The sequence below is a fragment of the Ptychodera flava genome, chromosome 3 (assembly GCF_041260155.1).
Source record: "Ptychodera flava strain L36383 chromosome 3, AS_Pfla_20210202, whole genome shotgun sequence".
Taxonomy (NCBI): domain Eukaryota; kingdom Metazoa; phylum Hemichordata; class Enteropneusta; family Ptychoderidae; genus Ptychodera; species Ptychodera flava.
The window spans coordinates 42,199,154-42,219,293 of record NC_091930.1 but is presented as its reverse complement, the minus strand read 5'-3'; the positions used below and the strand labels follow the sequence as shown (position 1 = coordinate 42,219,293).

At 41.7% G+C, this 20,140-nt stretch overlaps 2 protein-coding genes across 3 annotated transcripts; both read left to right on the top strand.

Annotated features, from left to right (window-relative positions):
• The first annotated feature begins 276 nt into the window (after positions 1-276).
• LOC139126630 (tripartite motif-containing protein 2-like) lies at positions 277-6,388 on the top strand. The gene is made up of 2 exons (XM_070692691.1): positions 277-388; positions 5,422-6,388. The coding sequence occupies exon 2, from the start codon at positions 5,480-5,482 to the stop codon at positions 6,323-6,325; it is 846 nt and encodes a 281-aa protein (XP_070548792.1). The 5' UTR covers positions 277-388; positions 5,422-5,479; the 3' UTR covers positions 6,326-6,388.
• Positions 6,389-9,047: 2,659 nt separating this feature from the next.
• Positions 9,048-18,835, top strand: LOC139130066 (tripartite motif-containing protein 2-like). 2 transcript variants are annotated; one of them, XM_070695785.1, is made up of 2 exons: positions 9,048-9,264; positions 15,388-18,835. In XM_070695785.1, the coding sequence occupies exon 2, from the start codon at positions 15,687-15,689 to the stop codon at positions 16,476-16,478; it is 792 nt and encodes a 263-aa protein (XP_070551886.1). In that variant the 5' UTR covers positions 9,048-9,264; positions 15,388-15,686; the 3' UTR covers positions 16,479-18,835. The 2 variants fall into 2 exon arrangements, with proteins under 2 accessions (XP_070551886.1, XP_070551887.1); XM_070695786.1 differs by lacking the exon at positions 9,048-9,264 and adding an exon at positions 13,823-14,050.
• Positions 18,836-20,140: the final 1,305 nt, after the last annotated feature.

Here is a 20,140-nt window from a genome sequence, read left to right as displayed (position 1 = left end):
AGAGAGAGAGAGAGAGAGAGAGAGAGAGAGAGAGAGAGATGTTACATCATGTGTTGTCAGACAGCACACACGACACGAATTACAAAAGTAAGCTTACACATATTCAGCGAATAAAACGCTGAAGCGCGCGTGCCCTCATTGTGATCGGTAAACGACGCGGAAAGATTTAAAGGTATCCTCGAATTCCAACAGCGCGCGCACGCAGTGAATAATCAGGAGGCCTTTATACATAAATTACCGAAACAGACTAGCGCATTGGCTACCCTTACTCACAGTCATCGCTTGGCGCTGCGTGCGACTCAGGGACAGACTAGCTTCTCGTTTTGTGCTTGCGTCACCGTCCGTACTGTTCCTATCATTAAGTGGACATCAAAACGCGGTAGACAAGGTGAGTTTTTTTAAAAACTAGTCTTATTTTCATTTCTCATGTCGAAAAGAGAGTGTAAAGAAAGAGGTAAAATCAATGAGACTGGAGTGACCGCGAAGGACAGGAGCAAGTTGCTTGAATAAGCCGTTGACAACAGTTTTGGTATCACACCCCATCACATCATATCAGATCATGGTTATTATTATGAAAAGGCGTTCCGCGTTGAACAAAGTACAAAGTCACCTGTCTATTAAGTTCTAACTTCCCTGTGGTTAATAATATTTTCCGTTTCACCTGGTCACCCCCTCCCTCGAATTAACTAAAATGCCTTGTTCACCTGCGAATATGCACATGACGTTGGATCTATGGACTTGATGTGCAAAGATGAGCGTTAAGAGCTTTCTGCTGCGATTGTACATACTTCGAAAACGGTTGATAAACGCCCGGGCCCCTCCAGCTAATATATATTTCACACGACTTCACATACCCTACACTGTTCGTGTCGCCAACTTTCAGAGGTAAAAACACCACCATACAATGGCGGGACTGTGTTAGGCTCATCGCGTATACTTAGAAGCCGGACTCGACAGAAATAATATAGGAGGGATTTGTGCTCGCTTTGGGGTCAACTTTCCGCGCCGCCGAGGTGTGGCAAGGGGCTCCGGTTGCCAGCCACGTTTCTCAGGCGGCGGTAAAAACATTCCATTTTCCACGTCGAGTGTTATTAAGCGGGTCTCGTTACCACTTTCCAAGCTTCCCGCTGTTTTTTTTTTGTCGATCCCAGCGTACTCTCTGTAAAGCAGTGCCCCGGCCTTAAAAATACCTGCGTAGCCGGGAGCGAACCACTACGTGTCGAAATTCGAGTACCAATTTCCGATCTGCTGAGCACAGGATGAAAAAAAACCAGCGAAATAGAGTCATCAGCCTTTCAAATATGGCATATTCTTTTTGTGTGTGTGCAATCTGAGCAGGTAACAGAATATTCGGCTGCTTCCGTACATTGTTTTTCTGTTTGGGCTACAGCCCTTGCTTGCCCATTTTGAAACTCGACGTGTGCGTTAAACGAAGGCCTGAGCCAAACAAGTTTCCATTACGGGTCATTTATATAAGCAACTTGAGCCCTTCAAGTCGGTAAGAAAGCTGTATGACACCTATGCTACGAAGTATACCACGGACAAAAGGTAAAACTAGCAAGAATGCACGATGCAAATATGGAAAATTCATTCAAATAGTCATGTCAAAGGGGATGGAATAATTTTGACCTGTATCTTGTGTTGAGCTAAACTAGAATAATAAGTTTCGGGTTAGCAAACGGTCGTGTTTAAGGTAGTTTGCACATCGGAAGTAAAAGACAAAAATGTTTGCTAAAACTTTCCAAAGAAAACGTTTAACCATTCCCTTTCAAAATGAAGAATAAAATCGGGGGTAACCGTACAAATTTTGGTACGTGAGGGCCATACATTTGCCTACTAGTATATCTGAAATTCAAAATGGCCGTCACCCAGCCCTCTCTGTTAACTCCGAGTGAGGGTAAAATAAATTTTTGATTTTTCACAAAAATAAGATAGTAAAGATTTTATTTACGTCAAGAGCTTCAAAATGAGCCACACAAGTTGTGGATCAGAAATTTAAAAAGTAGTGTAAAACCGTTTCCGCGTTGAAATATCTGTCTCTTAGGCGCATTCTAACTTACGCCGGTAGAACGCACCTCGGGGACAGACATTCGGACTCTCAAACTTTTACAATTCTCTTCTGATATACCACATGTGGGGGTTCATTTTAAAGCTCTTGGTGAAAGAAAACTTTTTCGTGGCATATTTTTTCGAAATTCGAATTTTTTTATTATCTCCATAGAGTTAACACAGGGATGGCAGCCATTTTGAATTTCTAATATCGGTAAATCTTGGATAATTTGTTTCTCTAGTACCAAAATTTGCACGGTGACCCCCTATTTTTATTCTTGATTTTGAAAGAGAATGATTGAAAGATTCCTTGAGGAAAGTTAGAGCAAAAGTTTAAGTCTTTCACTTTCGAGGTGCATACTACCTTAAAAATTCTGAAATGGGCTGCCAAAGTTGTGCCTCGATTTTACAGGCTTTTTTTCATGGCGACCTTCTTTTTTGTCAGCGAAGTCTTGCCAAATAATACAGAGCAGTTACTCAACGTAAGGGCGTCACAAAATTCCGTCAATAATTTATACGAGTTCTGTCGACAGCTTTGTCAACACGGTAATCGTGCAGGCATGCTGGGCTGGTAAAATTCGTGACATGCTGTCCGCCTGAAACAACGAATTTTTGTGTTGCTCCGCCAAACAATGGCGCCGTTACATCTTAATCTGTCGACTTGGTGGTGTTATCGGGGAAGACTACACCGCTCAACAGAACGTGGCCTAATTATCATTTAAGTATCAGAAAATGGTTGATAGGGGTCGAGAATGCTTCTTTTGTCAGTGTCCACATAACCTAGATCCATTTTCGGTTCCTTTTCAGCGTGCTCAGGCCCCGACAATACCATAGAAACAGGACGTGCGCCTAAGCCATGCCAACGCGCCAGTGTCGACGCATTTTCTGTCCATATGTCAGTCTGTCAATCCGCCCATCACCATTGTTTCCTAGCTTTCTCCACAGTGTGTCTTTCTTCGCGCAGTCTTTTATACCGAAATCAATAAATGTCATGTAACTGTACTTTCTGTCCTTGTTTTGCACGCTGTGCCCTTTCATTCTCTCGTGTTAGTCTATTTCAAGCACTGTACAGTTTCTTTACAAACGGCTGTAAACAATCTTTGATTGAGAAATTCAGGCGCTTGAGGGACGCTTTTGATTCTGAATTTCTCTTCCTTGTTTTGAGGAGTACGCGAAGTGGTTTTGTCCGATATCATTTCTTTCTGCTCTGTCTACATTCACAGCCTGTCAGTCACGTCCCTAAAATATTTTTTTTCCACGGGTATCATGAAATGAACTCTTCGGAGAAAGCTGGTCAAATTTGAAATTATAATACTGAGTGAGACTTACCCCGGCCCGGCAGCATTGCTAGATTTTTCGCCTTACTGTTTGCAAAAACTATTCAAGTGACAGTTTAGTGAAAATATATCTACTCCACTCTTTGAAAGCGAGAACAAATTGTACTCTTTCGATCTGACTAGTGTCCTATAAAGGCACCTGAACTCGCTTCGCGACCCGCACGCACCGCGTAAGACTGAAAGATCCGTCGCTCGAGTAGAGAGCGCCCTCGAGCGACGGATGTTTCAGTCGGTGGGGGGGGGGGGAGGGGGGGAGGGGGGGGCCTTCAAGTCCATGATCCATGGGTTCCCAGACACTTCTCACCAAAACCACTTCGCACCAAAACAACCTCGTACCAAAATCTCTTCGCCCCAAACGTCACGTCGCCCAAACCGTTCACCCCCAAAACAATGCCACTTCGCCCCAAACTTATCGCTAACCGTTAAAACCTGAAAATAATAACCAACCACAGCCATCGAAGTTTTAATCACTTTTCTATCATCCCCCGGGCTGAAATCATGAAATTGTACGCATTTTGAGAAAATGACATCGTGCAATTCCGCGCAGGACACCTGAGTTGTAGCGTTCAGTGACAGTAGTTTGCGTGTTTCTTTTCACTAAAATACCGTTTTTGGTTTCGTGCAAGAATAAATGGTTCGTGGTAGCCAAAATACCCACATTAATGCGTCTGAGTTGCAGGTAAAAGCAACGTCATGATAAGTCGTGGCATCGTTGTTTTAGGACGAGTTGACGGTACTATACTTTAGGCGAAGTGGTTTTAGTACGAGGTTGTACTTGGGGCGAAGTGGCGTTGGGCGAAATAGTGTACTTGGGACGAGGTGGTTTTGGTACGAAATGGTTTGGGGGCGAAGAAGTGTGGGCGAACTGGTTTTGGTGCGAAGTGTCTGGACCCCGATACATGCACGGTCTGAAATCTCTGAAGGGTCCGTTCCTTAACAACACACATTTGCCTGTAACATTTAACACACTGCATTCAGCGTTCAAACAAGGTTTGGTGGTAACGATCTCATAGCTATAGCTATCTTAGCTAGAACTATAGCAATTTCGCTACAGAAGAGCGCTATACGAATCAGATTGCCACGACTAAAATTGCCATGGGACATTGTGTATTTTATAAATGGGCAATGTGCAGTTCTATACTCGTGCGTAATAACATTTGTCGTCCCATATGGAGACAACAGAATCACAGGCGCCCATGGGTTGGGTAGTCTGCTAGATCGATCGATTTTCTGCTCGATCTATCGATCGCATGCTCGATCTGCCCGCCACGCGTGGCGGGCAGATCGAGCACGGTATCGATACTAGTAGATCGATCGAGCAGAAAATCGATCGATCTAGCAGAGTACCCAACCCACGGGCGCCTGTGAACGGAATGAGCGGTTTATTAGTGCTGTTGATAGATGGTATGTGTAACGAGACACGTCATCATGGACGCACCATTAGAAAAAAAATAAAAATGCAATCACGTACACCAAGAGTGACTGACTGACACGGTGACGTCCCCACCCAATGGTTTATACAACCTGTGGACAAATACGGAATATATATCAATTCGATGCACCCTCAACATTAATTAATTTTGCAAATAAGAGCAATAGTTACATCAGTGTCCTAGAAATACCCCTGTTGTATAAAGCCAAATAAAAAAGTGTTCTTGCGGTGACGTATACCTCCGAAAATTAAGGTCGGTAGGTTGGAAGTAAGTTTTTTCCTTTTGTTGGCTGAGACCCATAGAATACGGTAAATTTAGAATATTTACGCGAAATTATTTTGAAAATGCGAAAAAATGTTCAGGGTCAGCGGCCAGGTTTCCTGGGGTAGGTCGGGTTTAATACCAAAAATTACATTTTTATTTGGCCTGATAGTGCAAAATTTAGCTATCCAATGAGGTCAAGATGACCATTATGTTGCCTATTTGTGTTCACATCTTACCATATTCTCACTCTTGAGAAAACTTATTTATATTTAAAAGAAATTTACATAAATTCAGTTCTGATAATTTCACCAGATTTCGAATGTTCCTTTTTTTTGCAGAAGTGTGGGTTTCCCTCTCGAACCGAGTGACTTCTAGCCAATCAGGGGACGCGTCACCATGGCAGCGAACTCGTTTGAATATCCCACCATGCATTTTCAAGTCATGGAGAAATTCGGCAGTAAACGTCTCAAGAGCCCTCATGGGGTCGCTCTCTCGCTGAACGGTGACGTCATAGTCGCCGACCGCGGCAGCAAAAGAGTACAGTTCTTCACGTGGAGCTGTCGGTATATGACGAAACTGGACGTGGCTGAGGACCCTATAGACATCGCCCCCATCACTCGCGAAAGATACGCCATAACCGATCACGTAAACGCAGTGGTGTACATCGTCACGCAAAACGGGAAGATTATTCGGACAATCGGCGAAGGCATACTGAAAGCTCCGACTGGGGTGGTGGCCTTTGGGGAGAAAAATGCCGTCAGCATTTACGTGGTCGATTCGGAAGACGGCTGCATTCACGTCTTCAGTCTCCTGGGGAAGCAGGTGAAGGTCATCGGTTGCTATGGAAATGAAGACGGACAATTGCAGCGACCGTCTTACATCGCGCTCAACAGCAAGCAGGAACTCGTCGTGTCGGACTCCGGCAACAACCGAGTGCAAATCTTCACCAGCGAGGGAGACTTCGTGCGCTGCTTCGGGGCCAGCGACGACGACAACGAGAACTCGGAGGGCTTCAACGACCTCAGGGGCGTGGCGGTCGACGTGCACGACAACATCTTCACAGCCTGCAGCGGAGGCGTTCTGATGTACTCGCCGAGCGGGAAGTTTATCTGCCGAGTGGACTCTGACGATGACGAACTAGGCACGCCCGTTGGCGTCGCTGTCACTCAGCGAGTGCCCTGTGAAGTCGTTGTATCCGACTCGGACTGCAACCTTATAAGAATATACGACCGGGAACAGTGAATGAGCACACTGTATGCTACAATCAGTTTGGATCAGTTTAATCTCAGAAAAAAGTAAAAATTTTGATAACCAACAAGATGTAACATTTTATGAACGTTTTCAACCTGTGCGGTTTCAAATTAGAGAAACATGAATATATAAAAAGCTAGGTTACAGCCTTACTGGATGTATTACATACATACACACATACATACAAACAAACATACATACATACATACATACATACATACGTACGTACGTACATACATACATACATACATACATACATACATACATACATACATACGTACAAAGGAAACGTTCACACTCTGAACATGTCTTTTTGTTTAGCTGCAATCCAAATTCGACCAAAGTATGACGTCACTGTGAACCCTTCCCTAGGGACGGTCACTTTGGAATCAAAGGCGTACCAGTTGTTTATTGTAGGCAAGCCAGGCAGTTTTGTCGCGTTTATTTTCGATGTCGAAGTAGCAGGCCTAATACTCTACAACTGGTCATTTTTCACAGTCTAGCGCTTTAAGACTAGAGTTAAGAGACAGAGCAATAGACAAGTTTACGAGAGCGATAGACAAGCGTACATTTTCTGCGATGTAAAAACACTGGAAATTTAGGTAATGTCAAAACACTGGAAATTCTAGAGAATTCCCGGACAATTATCAAGTGCAATTTTCATCCTTTGCCATATACTGCGAGACACTGCACCTAATAATTATTTTGTACCCATAGATTTTCATCTGCAGTAAATGCATGTTCTGTTAGTACTCAATAAGTTCTTTCAGACCTATTATATTGAGCATTAGGATTTAAAATGTGTCCTTTTTAAAATATCTTCCAGGTTTCCGATGGAGTGTATGTACGTGCATGAAGTTCTTATTCCGTTTCAGTTGAAATAAATACTTATTTGAAGCTCGCGTGTTTGTTTGGTTTGGTTTTAAAATTTTATTTAGGTAATTGTAAAACATGCATCAGCATAAATTGAATATCAGCCTGTCAAATATTGTGGTTTTGTTTTGCTGGAGTCAAAAATTGACTTGAATGCGTGACTGTAAGTAGCTGTACTATTTCAAAGTAATTCCTCATGTACTTATTATATACCGTACCAATGGAAGTGAAATACATGAGCGGAGTGAACGCGATGCGCCCGGGAGGGGAAAGGGGGTCGATCCGGGATGATCAAGGCACAGCTTACTGAGCATCCTCAACGCTGATGCACCACGTTCGCCTTGATCCGACGATGAACTCTCAAAATCCTATAGCGTCGGCAATTGATTCATTACACTCTTCACAGCGACCATTTTTGCTCACCGACACCGACTTGAACCAAGGACTCAAAGACCGATTTTATATATATATATATATATATATATATATAATATATATATATATATATATATATATATATATATATATATATATATACCCATGGTACATATCTTAAACTCCTTCCCATAGGTCACGTGAATCAGTTTGTTGACGGGCCGGACGTATACGTGCAATAATTTGCTACAATATATTTCATCTCTGCACTGTAAAGAAATATAATTTCTCGCGGTTCGATAGTATAGAGAGAAATTGATGTCTTCACGTTACGTAAATTTGGCACGTGGCATTAATGATTAATGCGTGGGCGGGGCTACGGAGCTATAAGTTGGAAGTTTGGAATTAGGTATTCAGTCTAGCCAGGCACTTCAGCAGCCTACAGACGGGTTCGTCCAAGTTATCTTCAAAAACAATGTTGTTGTTGTGTTTTCGTATTTAGGGAATGAACGAAAGTGGTGAAGTCCGACACCACCCGTGGTCCTGTGTTATGCACTGTTTTCGGACACAGCTTTCCAGAGAATTTCCCTAATCTAAGGTTTTTTTACCTCTGGTTTTTCCTGGACGGCACAGGTGACGCGGGTAATACATTTCAACCGCTTCCGCCACGCCATTAGCTCCCGCACCCAGTTATAATGTGTACTGTATACTTTGCTCTACTTGTCTGTAATAAAGCTGCCCTCTGGCTGATCCCAAGCTGCCCCTCTGGCTGATCCATCATTATGAATGAATGGAGTGGAACGTAATTCATTTATTAGAATGAGAGTATAGAGAAGACAAACAACTTCAGACGGACAGTGACAACGCCCTCTAACACAATTGCTAACGAGTCGTTTGTTTTCTTGTTTAGAACTTTGGGACCAAGCTTACAAAACATGTCCGGAGATATTGTCTTTGAAAAGTATCCATCTGTATATCTATATTTCGTAATGATATTCCAAAGCGGCAAATTAAAAACTTTCAATATGGAGAAACTTTTTCAAATGATAGCCCCTGTATATATCCTTAACTTATTTCCTTAATCTCGGAGCAAAACCGGAGCAAGATATCGATTTGTACACAAAGAATGCCATGGGAAGGTTACCGTGATATGGGTCAAAGGTGAGCTAAATACCACGTCCACGCGACGCGTATGTAATCTTAAGTTGATAGGCTGTGACGTGCATTCGTTGGTTCCAAAGTTGCCGACAACATTTTGTGCCAGCTACAGCGAGGGCTTTCCGTATCCTTCCCGGGCCAGCCTTCACCTCGACAGAGTGGGTTTTGGTTTTCATGCCGTCCATAAAAATCGCAATTCAAATGCGGAATTAATTGTAAAATCTGTCGATCGGGAAGTGATATCTCCTAGATCGTAACAACGCGAGAATGTCAAACAAGTCGTTGTCACGTGATATTAGGATATGACGTCATGTCGTTCACTGCAGACAAAGGTATTAGCTTTTACAGACGGTACAGGTTATCCGCCGATGAAAAATCGCATTCACAAATTGTCGATTTTCGACGGTTCTTGTTATTTATGCGATAGGAGACAATGTGAATGTATATACATTTTGCTGAGAATCTCGTAACTGCCAAAGGATCTCGAGTGGATACAGTAAAATCTTCCTGACGTCACGACAAAGGTAAGCCATTTCAACGATTAGTCGTGTTGCTGGAATTATCCGAGTCGCCTGGTCTACTAGTACTTGCAGTAGTTGAGCGGACCACGTAATGACTAGGGCGAAACTTGATAATGATGTACACATCAAATATACACAAGATCTGGAGTCGTTTGGAAACCGAATTGATTTGCCCTAGATTCTGTCTTCAGGATTTCCACTACCGTTATAATTCACGTGGAGTGCCCCCTGTAGCTTCGCCGGATATTATGATAGGCAAGCAGTTGACTTTGCCCCAATGTTGTTGTGATAAGGTTCGAACAAGCAAGTCTGAGTTCTCCTTTCGGCGCTTTACACGTGCTTCCCTAAGGTCTCGGCGCGTCGTGGTTTGCAATATGTTGAGTTGTGATACGAGTTTTAAAGCGTCACTTCAGTATTTTCGCAACACATAATCTTTCATTCACAAACTGGCTTATACCCATCACAGTTTGGTTGTTGACAAATGAAACATCAAAAGCGACTTACTTCAAGAAAAGAAGGAAGTTTTCGAATATAAAAAGCTAGCGATACAGAACCAAAACCAAGTTTTTTACATAATTTGCATTTAAGGTTGGTGGAGTGTATAAACAATCGCAAATGGCTGTGTGGATATTGACTCAGTAGGTCACCATACATGTACACACAGAGCGACAATGTAACGAGTTCTCAGGTTCTGGAACTGAGCGACACAGAAATGCGCGGTATTTCTTCGAAATGGCGGCAATTCAACGGCAGACAACCCATAACCCGCGTAACAGTTACAATGTAGCAAAACAATATTGATTGACAAAAATAGCGATGACACTCATTTGGACAATACATATGCTGTCATCATGATCTAATACATCTGTAATGGCATCACATTCCTTGATCATCGAGGAACTTTCCACAAACAGTGACGTAGAATTCCTGACAATAATCCCTGTCCTATGACAGAATTAGAGAGAGATAAACCCAAAACAGAAATGTTATTGTTCTTCAGGCGGACGGATAGGAATGCTATCGGCATGGAGAGAATACTTTTATCATATTCGGCATATGTTTGATACAGTAGTGTGCCGCTCACTCAGTGGTGGCTCGATATTTCACAGGCCAAGGTTCAACAGCGTTACTGTGTAAATATTACACAACAAAGATAATGGTCAAAGTAGCCATTAATAAAAACACAAAACAATACTGTCCTCTTTATATGATAAGTAGTGGTCATTTGTTCAGTACGTCCGTAAAGAGTCTCAGAAACAATGGCGACATTGAGCTGAGCAATTGCGTTCGAGATTTTGCATCCTGTGCTGGCTCAGACAAAAACACAGTACTCTACACAAGTGTCAAGATATTAAACCAACAATTAGCTGTTTCCTGCAACATTCCGTCTGGAAATAGTTAAGACCGGTTTAATTTTATTTGTATCTTTTATTTCAGTTGGTTATTGAGACCAACGAAAAACGGCAAAATTTGAGAACTCTGCGCTCTCTTTTTGAAGCTTCGAAAAAGTATCTGAGTCGGTAGGTTTATAACATGGCAGGTAAAAGTGGCGGAAAACATAATTCTCGCCCCCCAGCCACGTTCGCGCTTTGAAAGACTGGTGCTATCACAGACAAACAAAGATATCTATGTTTGTCTGTAGTGCTATTGAAAGAGGTCTCAAATAAGCTTTGGATATAGTAACACATCCTAGTGAAGACACGGAAAATAACGAATTTGTCATGATGCCTATTGCAATAAAAATTTGATTGTATTCAACAGCAGTTCTTTCCATGAAATTCCAACATATAATGAACAATGTTATAAGGCGAAGTTAACGAGATCTTTAACAATAACGAGGCAAAAATTTGTCGGGACATTGTGCTAATAAAGCTTAAACAGGCACAGATTTCCTGAATCTCAAAACCTCACTGTTGATCGCTGGCCTGAAGTCTTTTTGTTGATATATTTTGAAAGTCTTCGAGCAAGTTAACGGCATCCTTGTGTTTTTTTGAGACAATAAAATATCTATGCTTCCTACTGAGCCAACAAAGAGACAGGTCGCCATTTTGGCGCAAATATCAGTAAATTTGCCGGTATTTTCCCACTTCGGCTCAATACATTACTAATTATTGATTGTGCCAGTTTGAACCTTTAGTTTCGCCCTTTTTATGACGTAATAAATAAAGTATTGTACAGTATCGCTCGATGATGTGTCTGCAAAGTTTCGACGGGCGTACCATTACCTTAAAGAAGGGTCAGGTGTCATTATCGATCAAGAGGAAGACAGGTTTCACTTCTCTATACGTAAAATGAAAACAGTTAAAGGGCCAGTAATGCTAACTTTTGATGAATTTTTTCTTTGTTTTTATTTTGTACATCAATTGCAACTTCTTATTCTACTCCCCAAAGAATGTTGAAACGCCCACTATTTAGCTTGTCAACTTAGCATCTATATGTGTAAAATGCATCGTTATTGTTTACATTGGAATTCAAGTCCAGATCAGAAGTCCCTTTTCAACGATAGCAATTGCAGTTTACAACCATAGGGGCTGAGTTGACAAGCTGAACAATGTGTATATCAACATTCTTTGGGGAGTAGGACAAGGAATTATGGTTCACATTCAAAAATAGTGAAAAAAATTATCAAAAGTTGGCACTATACTGGCCCTTTAATCATTAAATCCATGAAAAATAAGTGGCAAAAGGACATGACATTCCCCATAAACCCAATTCCCGTATGTGAAGCCGCATGCGTTGAAATCCTTCACTTAAAAAATCGATAAGTAAAGCCCAAATAGCTGCGAACGTGTTGTAAACTGATCTCAAAATATCTTGTTTTCTAAGACATCTCTTTGAATAAGACCTAATAAAGACTGAAAAAGTGTATAACACTGTCATAACGTCGAAAGTGGCATGTAAATTCAAACGTTTTAACATCATTTTAGATTTCCCGCCATTTTCAAAAAATAATCATATGACAGAGAAAATAAAGATTACAACAACAAAATGTTGGCCATCGTGTGTTTGCATTCAAGTAAATGGCATCATGCTTGTTTCTGGTAGGACAAAGATGTGTGTGTAGGAAGTACTGTGTTTTTTGTACTATTCTTGGGGACGCCATTTTATGAGCGCGGCACCCGTTCATTATTTAACCTGTTAAAAGTGTAGGCTTGATCCAAATCAGCGAGCAGTGATACTTCTATATAAATGTCCTTCAGTTAGCACATTTACACAATCCAACTTTGGTTTGAAAATAAAATCATGAAAATAATGTATAAAATTTGCAGCTATTGGGGCTTTAAATAATACATGAAGTGTACATATTTGGTATCAAGAATAACGTTAATAAATGCAGACATGTACCATGAAGAGAGAACACGTCTGTCCTTGATATTCATCATTCATTTCCTGTTTTCGCTGTACATGAAGGCCAATGGCCTGTAGTACTGAATAAATATCACTTACTTACTCACTCACTTACTTAGTCAACACCTATCTATTAAACAGCCATCAGTTGTAGTGCTATTAGTACATGTATGTTTGAATCACGTGCGAGTGGTTTAATCTGAATTAATATTGCAATAGTATTATCACAGTCCTTCTTAAATATAACGAGTATCGGTAATGACGTACACTTCGCATCGTTAATCACATCTCGTAGCATTCGTAATAATGCTGTATATACTGAGTCAAAGAAGGCTGATACTGTGATAGTAGGAAGTTGTTAACCCATTTAAAATAAAGCGGCGTCCTTTACTATAATTGATGTCTGCCGTTCTTAGATCATTCTGAAAACAAATGAACAGATAATAAAAAATGGCTAAGTATGGCATTTCATTTGTGATTCATTAGATGTACATTTAAGCATGTTAAGTATACGATGTATTGATCTACTGATATACTGTCGTCATAATCTACCGTGACTAACTGAATATTTACCAACTGACAAGTGGGCGAGGTGCTGATATCACTGCCATTGCGATCGAGTTAATCATTAAACAAGAGCTGAACATGTTTCGATACACTAAAATGGCTGCCGGTGTCACTGTTCACAGTATGGCCTGACAGATAAGAAACTGAAGGGGCAGGTTAGCCAAACAAAACGTTTACCGAGGTCATAACAGCACGATGCATCGAAAAATTACAGAGAAAATAATATTTGTTTTATTGTAATTTTAACCGGCCGGGTTCGAGGCTGCGAGTGGGACGCTCCTGGGACGAGGCCACCTTAATGTTGACCTCAATTGGCTTCGACCTTCGAGCGTTGTGGATGCATGAAAAAAATTACATATGATTCATTTTGGAAGTACGGTTTTGTGTGTAGGGGTGTTGCTGTTTAAAATTCATAAACACAAGATATGTGACAGGGTAGAAATCTACTTTGCCGGTTCATGGATATAGGCAATTGAAAAGTTGCTTATATGTAACTGTGTTTGTCTACACACTTGACATAGATCCCCGTCCCCCCAACTGCGCCTAAACATTCATTCCTGCGCGATGAAATAACCACCTACGGATAAATCTAAGCAGACCCATTCCACTTGACAAGTCGAGTGGGCGCTAAATTATTTGCGGGATCTCTTTCGGTCTTTTAAACAAACATCCATGCCACGATTTACGGCGCTTTGTTCTCCGTCCCAGGGCAGCATACATGTATCGTATCACATCGCAGCCCAAACGTACGGCAGACTCCTGTTTTCGCACACAGATGGGCAACTTCTTGAGTACCCTCTACCGCAGGATTACCACCATCCACTCCCAGACTGTCAGGAGCGTGACCAACCTGCATATTGATGAGTTGTTAAAGGTGAATTTGACGGCAGCTTTGGATCTTTTTTAGAGACACTTCGTGTTCGTGTCGGCTACATGGACGATCTACCCTTTTTAGATCACCACAGTGTGGTAGGCGATTCTATCCAGTGTCAAACTTTCGTGATTCGTACTCAAACGAGCCAGCATCCAACGAAGATTCGTGTGAAAACTTTATTTGCTACAGAAAGCCTGAACACAGGTTGTGTCTTCAAACAACCTGCTTTTGCTGTCACGGTGACAGCAATATAACACTCAGGCTATTAAATGACCGTTTATTAGTCCATTGTAGCCGGAGACATCAACATTGATAACTTAATAGGAAAAAAACTGATCAAATAGAAATCGAGTAAGCTTACAAAACTACGTGATGTAGTACCTTCGAGTTGACATAGTTCATGATCTGAGCTGTTTCTTCGCGTTCTTGAAAGTAATGGCATTCGCCGTGTTCAAGTTGTCAAGTGTTGTAAATTATGTGATTATATTGCCACTTCTTGTCACCAAAACACGATTATTCACTCTGTATTCTATGCTTGACCGATGTCGGCGTACATTTAATCATTCTTGGCGTTATTATTGATATACCCTACATTCAAAGTTCAAACACTACCATGCAATTCAACCTTAATCTGTGACAAGAGGTCACTGGACCAATAGTGGAAACATGCACACGTGATACTAACCAACCAATCGGGAATGAAACTGGCGGAAAATTAGGTAGATTTCTACGTACAGTTTTTGCCAGTCATTTTGAGGCATACGCTGTACCATAGCAGCTCGCGATTCGATAAAGAGACTGTGCGCTGTGTGTGGTAGTTCTGATGTTAACTCCTTGAGTGCTGTAATTTTTCCCACAAAAATTTTAAGCAACATTTCCTCAATTTTTGTGAAGTTTTCCAAAATTGTTTTGATAATTTTGGACCGAATGGACATTGCATTTCGTGGGCTACAGATTTTTATCAAAATTTTGTTGAAAATCTGTAAAAAACTGACTAGGGTATATATTAAAGGTGACAAAATTGACTTTGGCGCTCAAAGGGTTAAAGCGGAAAGTTATGGGGCAATACAGTTCTTATTGTTCTAAGACGACAGGAGGGATTGTTAAGTATTTAATTGCACAGCTTCGGTCGTCATTTTCTCTAAAAAGAGGTTGACGGTCATGTAGATATCTCGACGGCTATGAGACTATCTAGATAGTAATAGTTCAACGATTTTATAAATAGATGCTGTAGTGTAAAATATAAAATGGTACTGGGAAAATTTACTTTCAAACGCGATTAGAAATAACATTTATTAGCAGTGATATTAATCCGTTGGCCTTCTCTTCTATTTCAGTCTGGTGAGATGGGTGCAGCATTATCAGGACGGGTTGTCCATAAAGAGATGGATGATCGCTTTCTGCAGTGTCCGATATGTCTAGAAAGATTCCAGAAGCCCAAAATCCTACCATGCTTCCATTCATTCTGCGAGACTTGCATAGCGTCTGACGCAGAGAGGAGGAAGAGGCCAAAGTGTCCCCTCTGCAGGAAAACGTTCATGATACCGAAGGCGGGCGTGCAGGCGATGGCGGACAACCAGCTCCTGAACAATTTGCTGGAGTTGGTCTCGCGGTCCGAGAGCAAGTACGGCGGCAGATGTGCGAGAGCTGCTCCAAGTATCCGGTGGCGTCGTACTGTATCGAGTGTGGCCAGTCTTTCTGCACTGGTTGCACTGACAGTCACGGCAAGATCCGCGTTACCAGGAACCACAAACTGGTCACTATGGAAGAATTTGAGATCATGCACAGCGACGAGTCTCCCTTTATGAAACCGGTTATCTGTCCAAGCCACGAGGGCAACCAACTAAAGCTCTATTGTCGAACTTGCGAGATACCCATATGCTTGGAGTGTTCTGTGTACGAACATTCAAAACCCGATCACGATCATGAAGAGATAGACGAAGCAGCCGCCCTGACGAGATCGAAGGTTGAGGACCTGAAGAGCTCCCTGCAACGCGAAATCTCGACGATAGACAGGACTATGACGCTGCTAACGGAAATGACGAAAGAGCTCGAAGAAGCCAATGAGAACGCAGGGCACGACATGGGCGACCACTTCACTAAAATTAGATTGCAGATAGATCAGCAGGAGCAAGAGTTGCAGGAAGAGTTGGAGCGGGAATACGGAAGCAGGATGAAAACCTTGAAAGCAAAATTGGAAAAGCTGAAGAAGCTGAGGGGAAACTACGACGGGTGTCGGTCGTTCGCAGAAGACTTGTTGAAACAGAGCAACGAAGTCGGGATACTGTGCCTGGAAAAGCAGCTTGACGAACGCGTGAAAAAGTTCCCCGAGGAAGACATCGAGCACATCCCGGTGTTGGTGGCGCTGAAATTTGAGAAAGCAAGAGTGTGGAGAAGAAGGTCGTCAAAGACAAATTGGGTAAGATAGTGACCGGTGAAAGAAAGAAGAAACGTGAAGCCCCTTTGATTTGTCCGACTTTTGAACTATTTTCATCATTCGGAAAACACGGTGAAGACGATGGGCAATTCCATTATCCCGATGGGGTAGCAATCATGCCAGACGGCAACCTAGTCGTCGCTGACACCGGAAACGGGCGTATCAGCTTTTCGACAGAGACGGCGAATTCCTGAAGATGTTCACCATCCCCGAGATGGAGGATGAAGTGATTCCCATGGCAATAGAGGTGCTGAACCAAGACGAGCTGATCGTGTCCGACTTTGCCAAACAAGACCGTGATAATCTGTGATTTGGAGGGCAAAGTCAAGATGATATTTTGGGACGAGGATCGTCTTAAGAGACCCTGTGGTATTGTCAGCTGTGACAGAAAGGGCGTCTTCTACATATCTGATATTACCACGAACTGTATTCAGGTCTTTTCAAGGTATGGGTCTTTTCGGGACACGATGGCACATGAAGGCGACGGGGATGGTGAAGTCCTCCGGCCTTGCTTCATGGCGAGGAACAGCCGCGGGAGCATCATAATCGCCGACAATCAGAATAACCGTGTCCAGGTGTACGACAAGGACGGAAAGTACTCTCACAAGTTCGGCCAACAGGGAGACGCGGATGGCGAGTTCCAGCATCCGAGAGGCATTGCCCTGGATAAGAGCGACAACATCTTCGTGACCAGCGACGACAAAGTCCAAATGTTCACACCTGACGGGCAATTCATCTGTCGGGTCGATGCCGCCGAAGACGAGCTGAACGTTCCAAGGGGAGTGGTTGTCACTTCTGATGACCCATACAAAGTCATTGTCACGGACAGCCAAAACCACCGGGTTGTCATCTTTAAACAGAAAAAATAGATTACAAACGGATGACTTAGCCATCGAGAATACATTGTGTTTGGCCGAGAAAATAAGAGAGATTCGTTTCTGGTCCTAAGTTGACAGTTCACAAAACAAATGCAGTGATACAATTCTGTTGTTGTGTTTTCTTATCTTTTCTCTACACCTCTTTGGTTTCAGGTTTCGGCAACAGGTTTCGTTAACTTTGTACTTATTGCAAATTATGTTTTCTTTCTACATAGTATTTTATGGGTGCGAAGGACGGGGAGAGAAAAAACTGTCTGTGTGACTTGCCATTAATTTTTCTGTTGCGACACATTACTTGCTTTCAAATATTGTTACTGCGTCAACAGTTTATTTAAGGAGAACTACTATGGACAGGATTTTTGCCGAAGATACCAAGGACGGATGGGGGCATGAGGCGTAAGTTTATGACCAGAAAGAACTCTTTTTGTAACTTATCGTGATAGACAAATTTCGGAACTTTTTTTCACCCGAGCAGCTGTATTTTAATTACAAGCCGAAAGAGCGTTTATTCCCACGCACATTGTATAAATACGCGGTGAACATTTAATGACTGTGACCAATGTCATTGACTGTGAAACTGAACTTGGAAATCGTACACACGTTGAGCTATCTTCGCTCCTGCCGCTGTGTTGCTTTTATTTTCCTTGAACCGTGTCAAGCGGATTCGCTCTAGAAGTGGGCAGTGATCAGTTGTGGTAATGTTAGCGTTTTACATTTTGCTGGTTTTACTCCAATGATTATATGTTGTCATGGCTGCTGCCTGCCTACAAAAGGTTTGTTGTTGTGAAGTGCGCCCTCTCGGGCCAATTATGGTTTTGCACGCAACAACGTTCATGTTTTCTGACATCTGCGATGTTGTTTAGCAAAAAGTTCAACAGTGCTCGTCGGCAAGGTGAATAGAGTACAGGAACAATAAAATAGCACTAAACTTTGTTCAACAAGTCTGTGATTTGAATGAGTTGTTGAAACCGTGGTATTTATGTTTCTTTTCGTTTAATTGTTAAGACTGTGCGCCTGCTGGAAAGTGAAAGACTTAAAAGAGAGAGTGTCGTCGGAACTCTGCTCAAAGGTTGCCAGGAACCCCCACGACCGATGTAAACACTGTTCCTAGGGTACGCTGGCGATTGATGAAAGTTAAAATGTGTCAACAATGAATATAGTAAAATTTAAATGTTGTTGCAGCCATGTTGACGTGGTGTACCAGATATCATGCATAAAACACACTGTTTGCAAACAAGAAAGTCGCACACGCGCAGTTCCGACGACATCCTCCCTCTAAATTTATGGTCAAATTTGAGAGTCCGAATATCTGTCCCTGGGGCATGTTTTACCTTTAACTGTACAATACGGCTGAACACGATGTCTATAAAACAAACTGCATGGCGTTCAGCCAATCGTAATGCGCATACTCTTTTAGCCAATGGTACTGAAACATTTTCATGTGAAACAATAAAGAGACATACATGTATAGTTATTGTACGTGACGTCATTTATATCAACTTTGACCAAGTCCAACATGACACAGTTAGCAATACATAAGGCCAATTTACCATTATATGACCCGTACCAAGAATGGAAGTTTGAAATTTCTAATCACTGTATGATGCTCATCTTTTAGGTAGTATGCGCTTCAAAAGTGAAAGACTTAAACCTTTGCTCAAACTTTGCTTTAGGAATATTGCAACCATTCTCTTTCAAAGTCAAGAACAAAAATAGGGATCAAATGTTGGCACAAAAGACAAAAATTACATAAGCTTTATCGATATTTGAAATTTAAAATGGCCGCTTTCATTGTATTATACTCCGACCTATGGAGAGAAAAAAACATTAATTTTCAATTTTTGAAAAACTAAGCATGTGAAAACGTTTTTTATACCAAGAGTTTTAAAATGAACGCCAACAAGTGGTAGATCAGAAAAGAATAATAAAAGTTTGGGCGTCCAAATATCCGTTTCCGAGGCGCATTCTACGTTAAGGTAGTATGCACCTCGAAAGTGAAAGACTTAAACTTTTGCTCAAACTTTCCTTAAAGAATATTTTAATCATTCTCTTTCAAAATCAAGAATAAAAATCGGGGGTCACCGTGAAAATTTTGGAATTAGAGAAACAAATTACTCAAGATTTACCAATATTTGAAAGTCAAAATGGCCGCTATCCCTGTGTTAACTCTATTGAGAAAAAAATAATTTTTCGATTTTCGAAAAACTAAGCCGGTGAAAAGTTTTCTTACACCAAGAGCTTTAAAACGAACCCCCACAAGTGGTAGATCAGAAAAGAATTGAAAAAGTTTGAGAGTCCGAATATCTGTCCCGAGGCGCGTTCTACCTTAAAGGGGACAGCAGCTGTTTTTGATAATGCGGCTGCATTATTTTTGTTCTATTGGGTGAATACAGTTTGGTGAAAACATTCGATTGATTTTTCTCTGAAAAAAAATGAATTCTTGTCATGACCGAAATCTAGTTTTGTCAAAATAGAATGGATATGGCGACTGTGTTTGCGGCATTGGCAAGTTGGACATCGATGTATTTCAACATGACTCATGTGGGCGAAGGAAAAATATTATACAAATAGGACCAAGGAAATGGGCGGGGGATCACAAAGCACGGCAAATAGAACACTTATGCGGAAAAAAAGAAAAGTTGATCGCCTGTTTTATCAGAAAATCCAGGTCCGCCTCGGTAATTATGGTCATTTTATCCGTTGATATGTAGTTGAAGTAAATATATAAACTACTGTATTTTATTTTTTGTTGGGATAGTATTCGATGTTGCCTTT